Consider the following 15,955-nt stretch of genomic DNA (forward strand, 5'->3'; position numbering starts at 1 on the left):
CACTTTGTAACTGTTTTGAATAAACAAAAGCATGGGTGACAATAGTTCCCTGGTTCATTTGCCATCGCAACATCTCGACCAATCAGAGCCAACTTGCCAACCAATCAACAGTCCTTTTCTCATGCAGTGTAAATTGTTGTCCCCTTTAAAATTTGGCATTATTGCCTCTGTCCTGATGAGTGAAAGATGAAAAGCTTTGACAGCATGTTTCTCTTTTTTCTTCTAGCAATACTCAAGTTCTATACTACCAAGCAACTAAATATACTATTCCTTTGTTCACCACTAGGAGGAGGAAGGGTGTAATTAAAGGCTTACAAGTTTTCATTATAAATCTGGACCTACAGATTTATAAATAAATGCAGAATGTGAGACATTAAAGTGGGCCTGAAGAAATAACTTATTTAACCTGGGACAGTATACCCCTGATCTCTAATCCCACTGCACCTGAAGGCAACACTTGGTTTAAACTCTCCATGTGCAATGCCTTAGAACATTGGCTGGTGTTGTTACTTTGAGCGCCCTTGTCATTTAAAGTAAATTGAAATTAAAGGGAGGGGTCCATGCTTTGGGTCATACAACAAACCTGTTCAGGTGGATGTTCTGGTCAACACCCTTTGGCACTATTCTCAGTAAAGCAGGGAGTTTTCTCTACGTCCTAGCAAGCATTCTTGCTTCAACCAAATGCCACCAATGAATTGATCATTGCTATCCGGGTTTTCCTATATAATGGCGGCCACTGCATGACGAAAATAAATGAGCTGCATTTATATAGCACCTTTCACGGCCTAGAGAAGTCCCAAAGTGCTTTACAGCCAAGCACTTTAAGATATTTTGACACTGCGAACTGCTGAATAAATCCGAATACTTCTGCTTCCCTGATTGTAGTTTTTTTAATTTTTCAATGCAACGGAATTTAGCATAGTTCTCGGCACGTCATTGGTTAACTGGTACATGAAGGCACAAACATTGAAAGTCTCGCATATGTTACTGCATCTTGTTAATCGAGCAAATCACTGATGTCTTTCCCAGGATAAGGACTTTGGAAAACATGCCTTACACAAAGGACATTCCAATCCCCCAGCGGAGGTAACTTCCAGCCTGAAAACATACCAGCATTTTACACTGGAAAAGGCTTACTTGGGAGAGGACTTCTTCTGGGCTTTTACCCCAGTGGCTGGTGATTTTATACGTTTCAGATTTTTTACACCAGTGAAAGTGGACAGGTAAGTAGGAATATTAAATAGATCTAATGCTTTGTGTAACACAACATCAATTTGCATTTATATAGCACCTTTAACATAATAAAAGCACACCATGCACTTTGCAGGAGTGTCACTGAGCAAAATTTGACACTAAGCCACATGGAGATAGTAGGCAAGTGATTGGTCACAGAGTGGGGTTAAGGAGCATCTTAAAGGAGCAGAGAAAGACAGAGAGGTTTAAGGAGGGAATTCCAGAGCTTTAGGGCCTTGATAGCTGAAGGCACGGCAGCCAATGGTTGCAGCAGACAGATGGGAACACCACCACCTGGAAGTTCCCCTCCAAGCCACTCACCATCCTGACTTGGAAATATATCGCCATTCCTCACTGTCACTGGGTCAAAATCCTGGAACTCCCTCCCTAACAGTACTGGGGGTGTACCTACACCACATGAACTGCAACGGTTCGAGAAGGCAGCTCACCACCACCTTCTCGAGGGGAACTAGCAATGGGCAATAACCCATGTCCCCAGAGCATTACCCTGGGCCTCTGGATTACTAGTCTACTGACATAACCAGCGAAGCTCACATCCCATGATCAAATAAAAAAAATTGTGGAATGAGTTTTAAAAAAAGGCTAGATTTTTAGGAGCACGGAAGTCTCAAAGGAGACAGAGTTAAGAAGGGACGAGGGCAAAAAGAGAATTTAATGAAGGATAAGAAATTTAACACATAGAGAACAAGGTTACAGAGACCCTTAGAGGAAATTTGACTCAATGGGCAAGGGAACAGCAGAAGCTGCTTATCAGGTGGTTGCAATCTTAGTGACAGAGAAGTCCATAAGCTCCTTGTACTTGTTGAAGGTGAGGGAGGATGTAGTCAGGAGAGGTGCTTAACAAGCTGGTTTGCGGTAGAAAAATGAAGCTGGGGCTTATCCTTGCATTCTAGGATGATCCTGGGATAGTGAGCAGTGCTGGGAGATGAAAGCAGTGCTTTTAGCACTGAGCCTGATTAGTGTTTTTGTTGATCCAGCCAGATCTGGTGGTGAATGGTGAAACCAGTTTTCTGCCACATTCATTCAAATCTGCGCTCCTTGGATTTAAGGGAGTGGAAATATGGGCTGTACTGGGGGAACGGCATGGTTGATAGAGACCCACCCAATTAATGCCCTTCCACAGCCCATGTACACACTACCTTATTTCTCTCCTATCTCCCCTCATGCCATGCCAAGATCATCTTATCCATAAGAGCCAGACCCAGCTACTTCAACTTGACCTCAGAGACGAACATGTTACCCACTGAGCCACAGCTGACACCTTATAGAAAATGTGAGAAAGAAATTAAAATTGCAGCTTTTAACTATGCTGTTGTTTCCTTGTCAGTCTGATGATTGTGAAATTGGCAACAATAGAGTTGACTAATGTTAGGCTAGAGTTCCATGTATCGCAGCATCCCTGATGTGTCTTACCCTAGTGACCACTCCTTACGGGGAAAATTTTCCCCCAGTTGGGGGGGAAGTGCAGGAGCGCCCGCAATGGGGGGCACGCCGCCATTTTATGTGGGCGGGCCAATTAAGGCCCGCCCAGCGTGACGTCAGCCAGGAAGCGCTATGCGCTCCCTGTGCGGGCGGGGGAGATTCCCTCAGCTGAGAGTGCACTCTTTCGCGCATGTGTGCAAAAGAACACACTGATCTCCCTGAGGCTAAGTCCTGCATCAGGGAGATCGGCTCCAAATTTAAAAATGTTAAGCAAATGATAGCAACATTTCCCTGACATGTCCCCACTCATGTGACACTGTCACATGAGAAGGGACATGTCCATCACTTTCACTGAAACCTTTATTAAATATTTAAAACCCTCATGAAACCTCATCCCGCCCATGGACGAGGTTTCATGCTTTTTCTTACGCCTGCCAGGGCTCCCGGCCTGCCCGCCAACTCTGTTGGATGGGCAGGTCCATTAATGAGGTTAATTACTTTTTAAATGGCCTCAATAGGCCATTGACAGGTCAGCGGGTGTGCAGCTGACTCGGCCGCGCCCCCGCCGACCTGCAAATGGAAATGACACGGGTGACGTCGGGAGTTCCACCTGACGTCATCCCGCGTCAATTTATGCATCAGCGAGCGGGCCCCGCCCCCTGCTCGCCGACCAGAAGATCCTCCCCTATGTGTCATGCTGGATCAGTGCTCTCCTGATTCATCAACCACTCGCCACATGTGGCTAATTACCTTTCTAACACAGTAAATGTAAATTGAATAAGAGGCACTCGCTGTCTATTGCTGAATATGATTTCAGTGCTTATATTTGTACTGCGCATATGAACTTTAATCTTTTTGTGCATTTGTTGGTGACATGGTGACAAGAAAAGCAGAGTCCAACCATTTTATGTTTTACGTGGCTGCTTCACTTTGCTGGTTACTGAAAGGGGAAAACTTGTTCGAAAAATATACCCATGTGAAGTGCATGTACCCATATTGTGCGACCATGTGTGAGGCATTTTCTACTGAAATTGGTGCATACGGCTAACGGTTGTCACCCTAGCCACACGTGTGGCTACTCAGTGATTCCAATCAAACAACACTGGGCTAGACAGCAAACCTTGGGCTATCCAACTGGGGAAAGGACTTCATAGCTGGGCTTCCCCTAACATTCACACGCCCAGGGCCATCGGGTGTGGGAACATTCGCTGATTATTGTACCCTTGCCAAATAATGCCTCAACTATGCAGCTGAAATCAGTTAGCGCAGACCATAGTAAAATTCTGGTCTGTATGACTCAGTTATTATTCTGGGCTAAGTTCTGAGCTGTCAGGGATGACACTTTTGTTTTAAATGTGCAGCACTTGGAAATCAAACATGGTTTGATTAATTGGTTTATGGTCAAATTACGAGGACAGTTTGCTGAGATTAGGCTTGTATTCCCTAGAATGTAGAAGATAAAGGGATGACCCATTTGAGGTGTTTAAGATAATTAAAGGATTTGTTAGGGTAGGCAGGGAAATACTATTTCCTCTGATAGGAGAGTGCAGAAGAAAGGGGCAGAATTTTTTTGGATGAATGGTCAGGGGTGTGCCAGCCCCACAGCCATTTAACACCCAAGATGCATTAATTAGCTGGAGATGGGACTTCCGCCCTCACTCAGGGGGGGAAGTCCCATCTTGGGGATCTGGCAGCCAATCTGATTGTCTGGCAGCTCTGTAGTCCCAGCAGCACCATTGGCAGCAGTGGCCAGGACTGGGATGACAAGCAATCCCCAGATTCTACATCCCAGAGTCAAGGACCAGGTGGATATCACAGCAGGGAGAGGAGGTGAGGCCCAGGGGTATAGGGGTCTTGATGGAGAGGCTGGGGTTGGGGAGGGAGCAATTGTGGGGGAAGACCTTGGGGGAGGGGGCCCAATGTGGAAAGGGGGCCTTTGAAGGATGTACCCCCCAGCCCCACGACTTGCTGCCCGAGGCCTGAGCAGGGTGAGTTGCTGGCCTCCTCCCCCCACCACCCCCCAAACACCCCACTCCCCCTGAACTCCTGGGCTCGGCAGGAAGCGGCCCAAGATGACCAATAATTGGCCACTTGAGAGCGCGTTTGGGTTGAGGGCGGGTGAGCTGCCCTTAGGCCTTGCCTGTCCCATGTAAAATTGCAGACAGGTTGGAGCTGGATGGGAGGGCATCAGGGAGGCCACCCAGGGAATTTCATGGAAATCCTTGGCTGCAAACCAGCTGGCGGGGGCCTGTAAATTTCTGCCCAAGGGGGCACAGCCTTAAAATCAGAGCCAGGCCATTCAGGCGTGATGTCGGGAAGTACTTCATCACACAAAGGGTAGTGGAAACCTGGAATTCTCTCCCCCAAAAAGCTGTTGAGACTGGAGGATCAATTGAAAATTTAGAAGTGAGTTTGATAGGGCAAGGGTTAGGGTTACAGAAACAAGACAGATAAATGGAAGTTAAGATTCAGATTAGCCATGAACTAATTGAATTTCAGAACAGGCTCAAGGGGTTGAAAGACCTCTTCCTGTTCCAATATTTCATTATTTCAGCCTGAAGGAAAGAACAAAGGAATTTGAAAGCAGGTATAAAATATGATCTCCAAGATTTTGATTTTTGAAAAAATTAACTATACCGTTGGATAATTTTTTTAGATAGACTGTAGAGCAAATAAATGAATGAAACATTGAGGGGTGGGGGTTGCGTGGGTGGGGAGGGAGACCTGGTAGAGGTCTTTAAGGTTACGAAAGACTTTGATAGAGAAGACATAGAGAAGATGGTTCTTCTCAAGGGTGAGTCCAGAACTAGGAGCCATAAACAAAAGATGCAACAGGTTTTTTCAGATGTAAGAGTCGGTGGGGAATGCATCCCTGGCCTGTCAGCAGACCCACAACTGTTTTAACGTCCCTCACTTGGGTGCAGGTCCCACCTCAAGAGAGCTGCCTGCCAATCTGATCAGCCAGCAGCTCTGTAGTCCCAGCAGCGCCACAGGGAGCGGTGGCCACTGCTGGGACTACATGCAGTCCCCAGATTCTAAGCGCTGGTGTCCAGTTAAGTGTAGGGGTGACACAGCAGGGATTGGATAAGCACATGAGGAAGAAAGGAATAGAAGGATATGCTGATTGAATTAGATGAAGTGGGGTGGGAGGCTCATGTGCAGCATAAACACAGGCGTGGAGCAGTTCAGATGAATGGCCTGTTTCTGTGCTGTAAATTTTCTAACTATGCAAAGTTCCCTCCCCAGTGTTGAGTTCAGTTATATAGTATGTAATATGAAATAAAAACAAAGTGCTGAAAATACTCAGCAGGTCACATGAGGTGGCAATCACCCAAGATTCCTGATTCCCAGGCCCCTGTTTGTGGAAAATTGGTAAGATGAGGGTCCAACACAGTTTCATTCCTCACCATCCCCCACCCAAGCTGGTTGAAAGCTAGTTAACATGTGGAGAATTGGGGGCGGACTATACTGGGTGGTACTTGGTAACAATGGAAGCAAACCCCAGCAAGAAGCAGTGCCTTTGGGGTTGGGGAACCAGTGGCAAGAGGGAGGCAAGGAGAAATTTTGGGGAGTGAGGCTGAAAAGAAGCAACAAATGTTCATGGTGGATGCGGCAGTATCTGTTACTGGCCTAGAAATACGAAAGCCAAACAATGGGAATACTACTAAAAGTTCAGGAAGAAGACTCCCCACCACCACCTTGGGTCAACAGGGACTTAGCAGTAAACGCCAGCCTTGCCACAAACCTCCCACATCCCAAGAACGAATGTTAAAATGAAGCTGAAGTGAGAGTACGAGGCAATGCTGAGCTTCTGTTCACTGGCATCACCCTCTTTCTGCCTCCCCCCCCCCCCCCCCCCCCCCACCAACTGCTTCTCCCTTCTCTGATTCTGTACCCCCCCCACCACCGGTTCTCTCCTATCCAACTCTCTCTGCCCGTGGTGTTCTCCTTCCCCCCCGCCCCCAGTGCTGTATCTGTGGCGCTCTCTCTCTCTCTCTCTACCCCCCTCTCTTTGGCATGCTCTCTCTCTCCCCTCTTTCTCTCTCTCTGGCACCCAGCTCTCTCTTTCTTTCCCTCTCTCTTTCTCTCTGGTACGTTCTCTCTCTCTCTCTCTCTGTCTGTGGCACGTGCACCCTCTCTCTCCCTCCCCCCCTCGCGCTCTCTCTCTGGCACTCTCTCTCTCTCTCTCTAGCACGTGCTCGCTTGCTCTCTCTCTCTTTCTCTCTCTTGCTCTCCCTCTCTCTGGCGCTCTGCCTTGCATTCAGAGATACAGCTGTGTTAACTGGTACAGCACAAGCAGAATTCCATCTGCAGCAAAGGCACTGAACTGTTCTTTGAATAGATGTCTGAGTAACTACGGGGAATGGTGAGTGAAAATGTCATCCTGATAAAGACTGGTGCTTCTTTTCTTTGGCTGGGTCACCCCTGTCTCCACATGATCTTGGAGAGGCTCACAGTGATTTCTTGAGGTGGAATGGTGTGGCACCTTCAAGCATCATGATGATCGCCAGAATGATTAGTTTTAGTACAAATGTAACTTGGTCTGACCTGGTTGCGCTTCCTACTTGTACATCCAACCTCTTTTTGTTCTGTTCTCAGGTTTTTCTTCCGCAGTGGGAATATCGAGCACCCTGGTGACAAGCTCTTCAACACCACAGTTGAAGTTTTGCCTTTTGATGTAAGTCCTTTTTTTTTTTGACAAGGCTTTAGAAAACCTGCAAGTAGTGGATTTTTGCATGTTTTAAATGTTTTAACTTGTATTTTTCTGTTGCAGGAAACAGTGCTTGAGGAATTAAAACCTCAGGTGGTTTGACAAAGAAAAATGCCTGTAGTTTTAACTTGTCATGCTGTTTCCCAGGGTGTTGGTCAATGAAGAAGCCATGATCAGAGACCAGGCAGGTTGGCTGCAGTAGGCTTCACAAGGCACGAATTTTCAAGAAAAACACAAAAGTGTGCCAAAGTGGCTACATGGCTGCAGATGATGTTCATCACCTGCCACTATCAGAGATTGTCTATATGTTTAATATTAATGAAGAAAATGCAGTCTGTTTTTTGGTACATCTTCAAAGGGTGCACCATGATGTATCGAAGCTGACTTTATGTCAGTTTTATCATTGTTGGGTCAAATTCCTGGAATTCCTAACCTCACAGCAGTGTTGGAGTCCATTCACGACATGGACTGCGGCAGCTCACCAATACCTTCTCAGGGCAATTAGGAATGGGCAATAAATTTTGGCCTTGCCCACGCCCTGTGAATGAACATTTAACAAATAACTGGTTCAGCATTTCAGCCAATAAAAACCTTCTGTGGCTTAAGTTTCTCTCAGCCCAGGTGCATAGAAACTATTCAATCTCCCACATATGCGTGGTACAAGAAATGCACCTCTGTCTTAAAGTCAATGTATAGAGAGATGAGTAGCGTCTTTATTGATTGTATTGCCTCGAGAATGGAAGGCTGGGAGGTGATCTAATTGAGATGTGTATAATGATGAAAGGATCTGATAGGGTCAATAGAGAGAAACTATTTCCTTTGGTGGGGGGGTGTCCAGAACAAGAGGGCTTAACCTTTAAATTAGAGCCAGACCATTCAGGGGTGAAACCAGAAAACACTTATTCTAGTGTAGCAAAAATTTGGAAAAAACTGCCCCCTCCCCCACCAAAGACTTTGGATGCTGGGGGTCAATTGAAAATTTTCAAGACTGAGCTCAGTAGATTTCTGTTGGGCTAAAGGAATCAAGCGCTGTAAAGAAAAGGCAGGCAAATGGAATTGATCCACAGATCAGCCATATCTAATTGACTGTGAATAGGCTTGAGGGGTTGAATAAGTCTCCTCCTGTTCGCTTTGTATTTGAGCATAGTGGGACTGTATGAGTTTATTTACCAAATTTATTTAAATAATCTCTCCATCTTTACATATGACTGTTTTTGGGCAATTTGGCCACGAAAGGTTGAACAATCCAAGTCTTAACTTCATCTAGACCAATGTCCCCATGTACAGTTTCCAACAAGGTTCACTGGATAACCAGCAGCAGCATTCCCCTTCTCCAATTCTTTCTCTCCCTACCCTGGAGGACCATTTGCTTTGATTGGGTGCTGGGGGTAAAGATACATTTCCCCCTTCCAGCATCAACAACTTGCATTTATATTGTGTCTTAACTAAAGTAAAATTTTCAAAGTTGCTTCACAGGAGTGTATGTCAGACAAAATTTGACACTGAGCCACATAGGGAGGTAATAGGGCAGATGATTAAAAGCTTGGTCAAAAGGTTAGGTTTTAAGGAGTGCCTTAAAGGAGGAAAGAGAGGGAGAGGGGTTTAGGGAAGGCATTTCAGAGCTTGGGGCACAGGCAACTGAAGGGATTCTCGAGGCCAGAATTGTCGGAGCGTAGAGATCTCGGAGGTTTGTGCAGCTGGTGGAGATCACAGAGACACGGAGGGGTGAGGCCAAGGTGGAAATTGTAAATAAGGGTGAGAATTCAAAAATTAGGCATTGCTGGACTGGGGGCCAATATAGTTCACAGTATTGGTCAGTGCAGGTTCTGCAATCAAACACTGGAAAGATTCATATCTTAAGACAATATATGTCCGAATACCATTAACGGACTCTGTCTTTATTATTCTAATTTACAGACAGAACAAACATGGAAGGAGACCTTATTGGATGGTAAAGACAAGTCTCCCAAATACCAGAGAACAGAAGATGGGTATATCCGAATCGGTAAGACTATCACGCACAGTGATGTAGTACTAGGATTTCTATTTCTGTTGCACAGCATCAAAATTTATATAATTTTGCATCAAATAGACCCAAGTCTGATGGGCATCCTTGGAGTGTAGTTAAGTACGAGGCTGAACACAGTTTAGGCTATGAAAAATGGGGTAAATAATTGCCTATGTGGAACAAATGCTGGATAATCGAACGCTATGGCTTGCCATGTTTTTCAATCCTTTCCTTGTGTTTCAGCTTCCTTCACAAATGGTATCGCTGAAGGAGTTGTAGATCCAATGTTTGGACCACTGGAGGTTGTCCGTCTGTCTACCCTGTCAGACTCGCCAGTCTGGGTGATACTTAGTGAGGTATTTATTTTTCCATCACTCCACCATTGTAACTGGGCCCTCAGCTGCCTAAGCCCTAAGCTCTGGAGTTTCCTCTCTAAACCTCTCTTCCTCTCTCTTCTCCTTTAAGACGCTCTTTAAGACCTAAATCTTTACCCAAGCCTTTGGTCATCCTCCCTAATGTTTTCTTACATGGCCGTGTGTCAAATTTTGTCTGATTATCGGTCCTATGAAGTGGCATGGGTTGATTTACTATGTTAAAAACACCAAATGAACGCAAGTAATTATTAATATATTACACTAGTGGTTTACAGTCAGAGCTTAGAATCTTAAAAGAATTGTTTGTTTTGATGAGATTGATTTCTGCAGTGGAATACATTTCCTGAAATATGAGTATAGAATACTTCCTGAAATAGGAAGTACGAGATGGGTTCAGTTGAAGAAGATCCATTTGATTTGCTGCATCTAGATAATCAATCGCACCCTGGCTTTTTATCATATCTCGGTGTTTAGTCACACAATCCCTGGTGGCTCTATCCAGCTGTTGAACACCTGTGTAGAGAAATGCTTCCTGGCATGTTTGCTACACTCCCCCTTTATGTCGCTGACCTCTTTGCTCACTTGTCCTGCTGATTTGTCATTTTGAAACGTAATCCCTGTCGTAATGTAGTAACTAATTTAAACCCCCGATGTCCGGAATTATCTTTGTCCTCTCTCAAGGGCTGGAATAAAGCAAACAATGAAAGAGTTTGCATTTCTATAGCACTTCTCACAACTCAAGGACGTCCCAAAGCACTTTACAGCCAACAAAGGACTTTTTGAAATGCAGTCACTGTTGTAATGTAGGAAAACGCAGCAGCCAATTTGTGCACAGCAAGATCTCACAAACGTCAATGTATTGCTGGAGAAAAAAGACATTTTGTCAGAACTTTCCGCCTTGTACTCATCAAGATGATTCACAAGAATACAGTGCAAGGGAAAATAACAATGTGCTGTTTTCCCCTTACATTGGTATTCTTGCAAATTGTCCTGATGAGTGCAAGGCGAAAAGCTTTGACAAAATGTTTTCTTTTCAGCAATACTCAAGTTCTGTAACGACTATAAGCATCAATGTGATAAATGACTCAGAAAATCCATAATTAGCCTATGTCGGCTGAAGGATAACTATTGGTTTAGGGCACGAGAGAGGACACCGCTCCTCTTCTTCCAGTAGTGCCATGGGTGCTTTACATCCGCCTGAGAGAACAGTCGGGGCCTTATCTGAAAGATGGCGCCTCTGACATTGCAGCACTCCCCTGGCAGCATCAGCCTAAGGTTTTGTGTCCAGATCCCTGGAGTAGGACTTGAACCCTCAAGCTTCTGACTCAAGAGCTGGAATGCTACCCACTGAACCACTGAATTGATCAGCACCTCTTGCTATAAATCCAAATGTGGATTGATCAAAATCCAGTACAGCAGCAATGTAATCTCAAGATTTATTCTTTCTCTCTCTCTCTCTCTCTCTCTTTCTCTACTGGTGTAATTCTGTACTTTATTTTGATTGTTTTATTAATGCTTGCTCATTTCTGCGGAAATGAAGTTGTGGATTGGCAAGATAGCAGTCCTTAAAATATGCAAGGGTTTGATACAATAAATGCAGAGATGATATTTCCACTTGAGACCAGAACTAGGGGCCATAAATAAAATATAGTCACTAATAAATCCAAGAGGGAATTCATGTGAAATCTCCTTACCCAGAGAGTGGTTAGAATGTGGAACTCACTTTAAGATCATAAGAAATAGGAGCAGAAGTAGGCAATTCAGCCCATTGATCCTGCTCCACCATTCAATACGATCATGGCTGATCTGATTGTTGCCTTAACTCCACTTTCCTGTCTGTCCCCCATAACCCTTGGACTGTCTAACTCATTGGATTTGTTCTAGACTTCTCCACAAAGGGAAACATCTTCTCAGCATCCATAAGACATAGGAGAAGAAGTAGGCCATTAGGCCCATCGAGTCTGCTCCGCCATCCATTGAGATCATGGCTGACCTGATAATCCTCAACTCCACTTTCCTGCCTTTCCCCCATTCCCTTACTGATTAAAAATCAGTCTATCTCCGCCTTGAATATACTTAACTACCCAGCTTCCACAGCCCTCTGCGGTAAAGAATTCCACAGATTAACTACCCTCTGAGTGAAGAAATTCTTCCTCATCTCTGTTTTAAATGGGCAACCCCTCACTCTGAGATTATGCCCTCTGGTCCTAGACTCTCCCACAAGAGGAAACAACCTCTCAGCATCTACCCTGTCAAGCCACCTAAGAATCTTATGTTTCAATAAGGTCGCCCCTCATTTTTCTAAACCCCAATGAGTACAGGCCCAACCGACTCCACCTCTCATAAGAAAATCCCTCCATACCCGGAATCAACCTAGCGAACCTTCTCTGGACTACCTCCAATGCCAGTATATCTTTCCTTAGATAAGGGGACCAAAACTGTTCACAGTATTCTAGGTGTGGTCTAACTAGCGCCTTATATAGTTTTAGCAAGACTTCCCTATTTTTATACTCCATTCCCTTTGAAATAAAGGCCAACATTCCATTTGCCTTCCCTGTTACCTGTTGAACTTGTATGTTAGCTTTTTGGGATTCATTCACAAGGACTCCCAAATCCCTCTGTGCTGCAGCTTTTTGCAGTCTTTCTCCATTTAAATAATATTCAGCTCCTCTATTATTCCTGCCAAAGTGCATTACCTCACATTTCCCACATTATATTTCGTCTGCAACTTTTTTGCCCACTCACTTAACTTGTCTATATCCCTCTGTAGACTCTTTGTGTCATCCTCACCTCTTGCCTTCCCACTTATTTTTGTATCATCCACAAGCTTGACAATAGTACGTTCACTTCGCTCATCTAAGTCATTAATATAGATTGTAAATAATTGAGGCCCTAGCACTGATCCTTTGGCACTCCACTAGTTACAGGTTGCCATCCTGAAAATGCCCCCCTTACCTAACTCTCTGTCTTCTATTAGTTAGCCAATCCTCTACTCATGCTAATATACTACCCCCAACACCAGGGGCCCTTATCTTATTAAGTAGCCTGACATGCGCTACCTTATCAAACGCCTTTTGGAAATCCAAATATATTACATCCACTGGTTCCCTTTGTTTATCCTGCTTGCTACCACCTCAAAGAATTTTAATAAATTTGTCAGGCATGATTTTCCCTTTATGAATCCATGCTAACTGTGCTTGATTAGATTAGGTAATTCTGAATGCTCTGCTATTGCATCCTTTACAATAGACTTTAACATTTTCCCAATGACAGATATTAAGCTAACTGGCCTATAGTTACCTGTTTCTTGTCTCCCTCCCTTTTTGAATAAGGGTGTTACATTGTCAGTTTTCCAATCCTCTGAGACTTTTCCAGAATTGAAGGATTCTTGGAAGATTACTACCACTGCATCCACTATCTCTGTAGCTACTTCCTTTAATATCCTAGGATGCAACCTATCAGATCCAGGGGACTTATCGGCCTTTAGGCCCATTAGTTTCCCTAGTGGTAGTTATTGTATTTATTTCCTCCCCCTCTTTTGCCCCTTGATCAATTCATATTGGAATGCTATAATGTCTTCTACCGTGAAGACTGAAGCAAAGTATTTATTCAACTCCTCTGCCATTTCCTGGTTCCCCATTATTAATTCGCCAGCCTCATTCTGTAAGAGGCCTATGTTCACTTTGGTCTCTCATCCTTTTTACATATTTAAAGAAGCTCTTACTGTTTGTTTTTATATTACTTGCTAGTTTACCCTCAAAGTTTATTCCTCCCTCTTTATTTATTTTTGGTCATCTTTTGTTGGTTTTTAAAACGTTACCAATCCCCTGGATTACCAATAATCTTTGCAACAACAGTCTTTTCTTTTAATTTGATACTATCCTTAACTTCCTTGGTTAACCATGGTTGGTTTACCCCTTTCCTTGAATCCGTCTTCCTCACTGGGATACATCTTTGTTGTGAGTCATGAACTATTTTCTTAAATGTCTGCCATTGTTCATCAACCGTTTTTTCTACTAAAATCCTAGGCCAGCCAACTCTGCCCTCATTCCTTTATAATTACCCTTATTTAAGTTTAACACAGTTGTTTCCAACTCAAGTTTCTCACTCTCAAACTGAATGCTAAATTCTACCATATTATGGTCACTGTTTCTTAGGGGATCTTTTACTCTGAGATCAATTATTAAACCTGCCTCATCATACATTACCAGATCCAAAACAGCCTGATCCCTGGTTGGATCCACAACATATTGTTCTAGGAAATTGTCCCAAATACACTCTATGAATTCTTGCTTGTGGCTACCTCTGCCAATTTGGTTTTCCCAATCTACATGAAGATTAAAGTCACCTATGATTAATGTACTGCTTTTTTACATGCCCCCATTATCTCCTGATTTATTCTCTGTCCTACAGAATAGCTACTGTTCACTCCATCAAGCCCCCTTAGAATCTTAAGATCACCTCGCGTTTTTTAAAACTCCAGAGAGTATAGGCCCAACCCGCTCAACCTTTCCTCTTAAACCAAATCCTTCATGTCAGGAATCAGCCTAGTGAACCTTCTCTAAATTGCTTTCAATGCCTCCTTAAATAAGGAGACCAGACACAGGTGCGATCTCACCAATGCCCTGTACAGTTGCAGCAAGACTTCCTACTTTTTTATACTCCATCCCCCCTTGCAAACGGAGTAGTTGAGGCAAATAACATAGACTCATTTAAACGGAAACTAGATAAACAAATGAGGAATGAATAGAAGATCACGCTGATATGGTGGAAGATGGCCTGTGTGGAGCATGAACACCGACATGGGTTAGTTCGCTGAATAGCCTGCTTCTGTGCTGCAAAATTCTAAGTAACAAAAAAATGTGCCTTTTATCACACTAATTTATAAAATATTGTGACATTTCTTTCAGATATTCATAAAGAAAGCTGAGACTTAACAATAGAGAAGATTTAGTTTTGACCATGATGGAGTGCGGCTCCCTTCCAGACTGGAACAGTTTGTCTCGTGGATTCTTTGTTCTTAGACCATCGATTTCATCGCAGAAAAACTCCACCACCTGCTGGTCAATTCAGGAAGAGCAGCAGACAGGAAACCTTGAGTGAGGCAAACTTCCTCCTCTCCCTACACCACCACCCCCCCGCCCCTCCCCAAAAAGTGACACACCCACGAACAGCTCGTGCCTGACGTGAAACCATTTTATACTCAACAGAACAAAGATTGTGTGAAATCAAAATCCATTTATAACGCGATCTTCCATTCTGATGCACACTGGTCCAATTTATTAAAAGTGGCGCCATTTTTAACCTGTATCTTGCTAATTGTATTCACCGAGGTACTGACTATGGTGGACACTTTCGCTTCAGAGGAAGAAAGGGACTGTCTCTAAGTGAAGGGGAATGGGAGGGGGAGCATCTGTAAGGTGAAGGGAGAGAATAGGGGAGTATCTCTGTAAATGGGGAGGGATGGGATAACCAGTATCTCTAATTGAAAGGGGTAGGATTGGGGACTGTCTCTAATTGAAGGAAGGGGATATGGGGCATCTCTCACCCAAGGCTGGAAAATGAAGTGGGTCTCTGAACAATGTCTCAAATCAGGGATTTATCCAGATCATTTACGTACTCATTTTTACTCATTTTAGAGACAATTTTATATCCACTAAAGTCAATAGTATTTCAGATGTAAGCATGATTGCTGATTCTTAAACAAGCCCTGAAATATTTAACTGGAGTAAGAGTTCACGTGAATTCCTTAGAAATGGGTGCTGGATAAGTCCCATGAAGATTTGCCAATTTATGTGGGAAAAAAAAGTTCAATATTTGGGGGGCAGTTTTGAATACTCCACATGGCATTTGACCCTTTTACTGCTGAACTGTTGGTGTGAAAGTTTGACAGAACAAATTAGATGTTAGTGTTCTGCTCCAGGTTCTCTGGAGGTGTTGAAAACTACACTGAGTCAAGAACTCATTCATTTACTTTGCCTAATGAATGCAGATCTTTGTTTTTAAATCCTTGTCAACCAAAACAGCACCATACCTGATTCTATTATTATTTATAGTCCGAAGTTGAAGGGTCTGAATGTTGCCATGTCAATAATTGTACTGTGAAAGTTGGTGTGAATGAAATATAGAGGATTCTCTGTGGTCACATCAACCTTTTCATGTAAAATTATTGGTGGGAGGAATTCT

General features: G+C 43.8%; 1 protein-coding gene across 1 annotated transcript in view; it reads left to right on the top strand.

Moving 5' to 3' along the window:
- The window catches only part of mgat4b (alpha-1,3-mannosyl-glycoprotein 4-beta-N-acetylglucosaminyltransferase B), a 191,907-nt gene extending 176,834 nt beyond the window's left edge, over positions 1 to 15,073 (top strand). Inside the window, exons 11-15 of the mRNA XM_078549762.1 lie at positions 1,030 to 1,223; positions 7,276 to 7,354; positions 9,305 to 9,392; positions 9,639 to 9,751; positions 14,680 to 15,073. Of these exons, the coding sequence (XP_078405888.1) occupies positions 1,030 to 1,223; positions 7,276 to 7,354; positions 9,305 to 9,392; positions 9,639 to 9,751; positions 14,680 to 14,706 (501 nt within the window). The 3' untranslated portion in view covers positions 14,707 to 15,073. The remainder of the gene's footprint in view (positions 1 to 1,029; positions 1,224 to 7,275; positions 7,355 to 9,304; positions 9,393 to 9,638; positions 9,752 to 14,679) is intronic.
- Positions 15,074 to 15,955: the final 882 nt, after the last annotated feature.

Source organism: Cetorhinus maximus, chromosome 10 (assembly GCF_964194155.1).
Source record: "Cetorhinus maximus chromosome 10, sCetMax3.hap1.1, whole genome shotgun sequence".
Classification (NCBI taxonomy): Eukaryota; Metazoa; Chordata; class Chondrichthyes; order Lamniformes; family Cetorhinidae; genus Cetorhinus; species Cetorhinus maximus.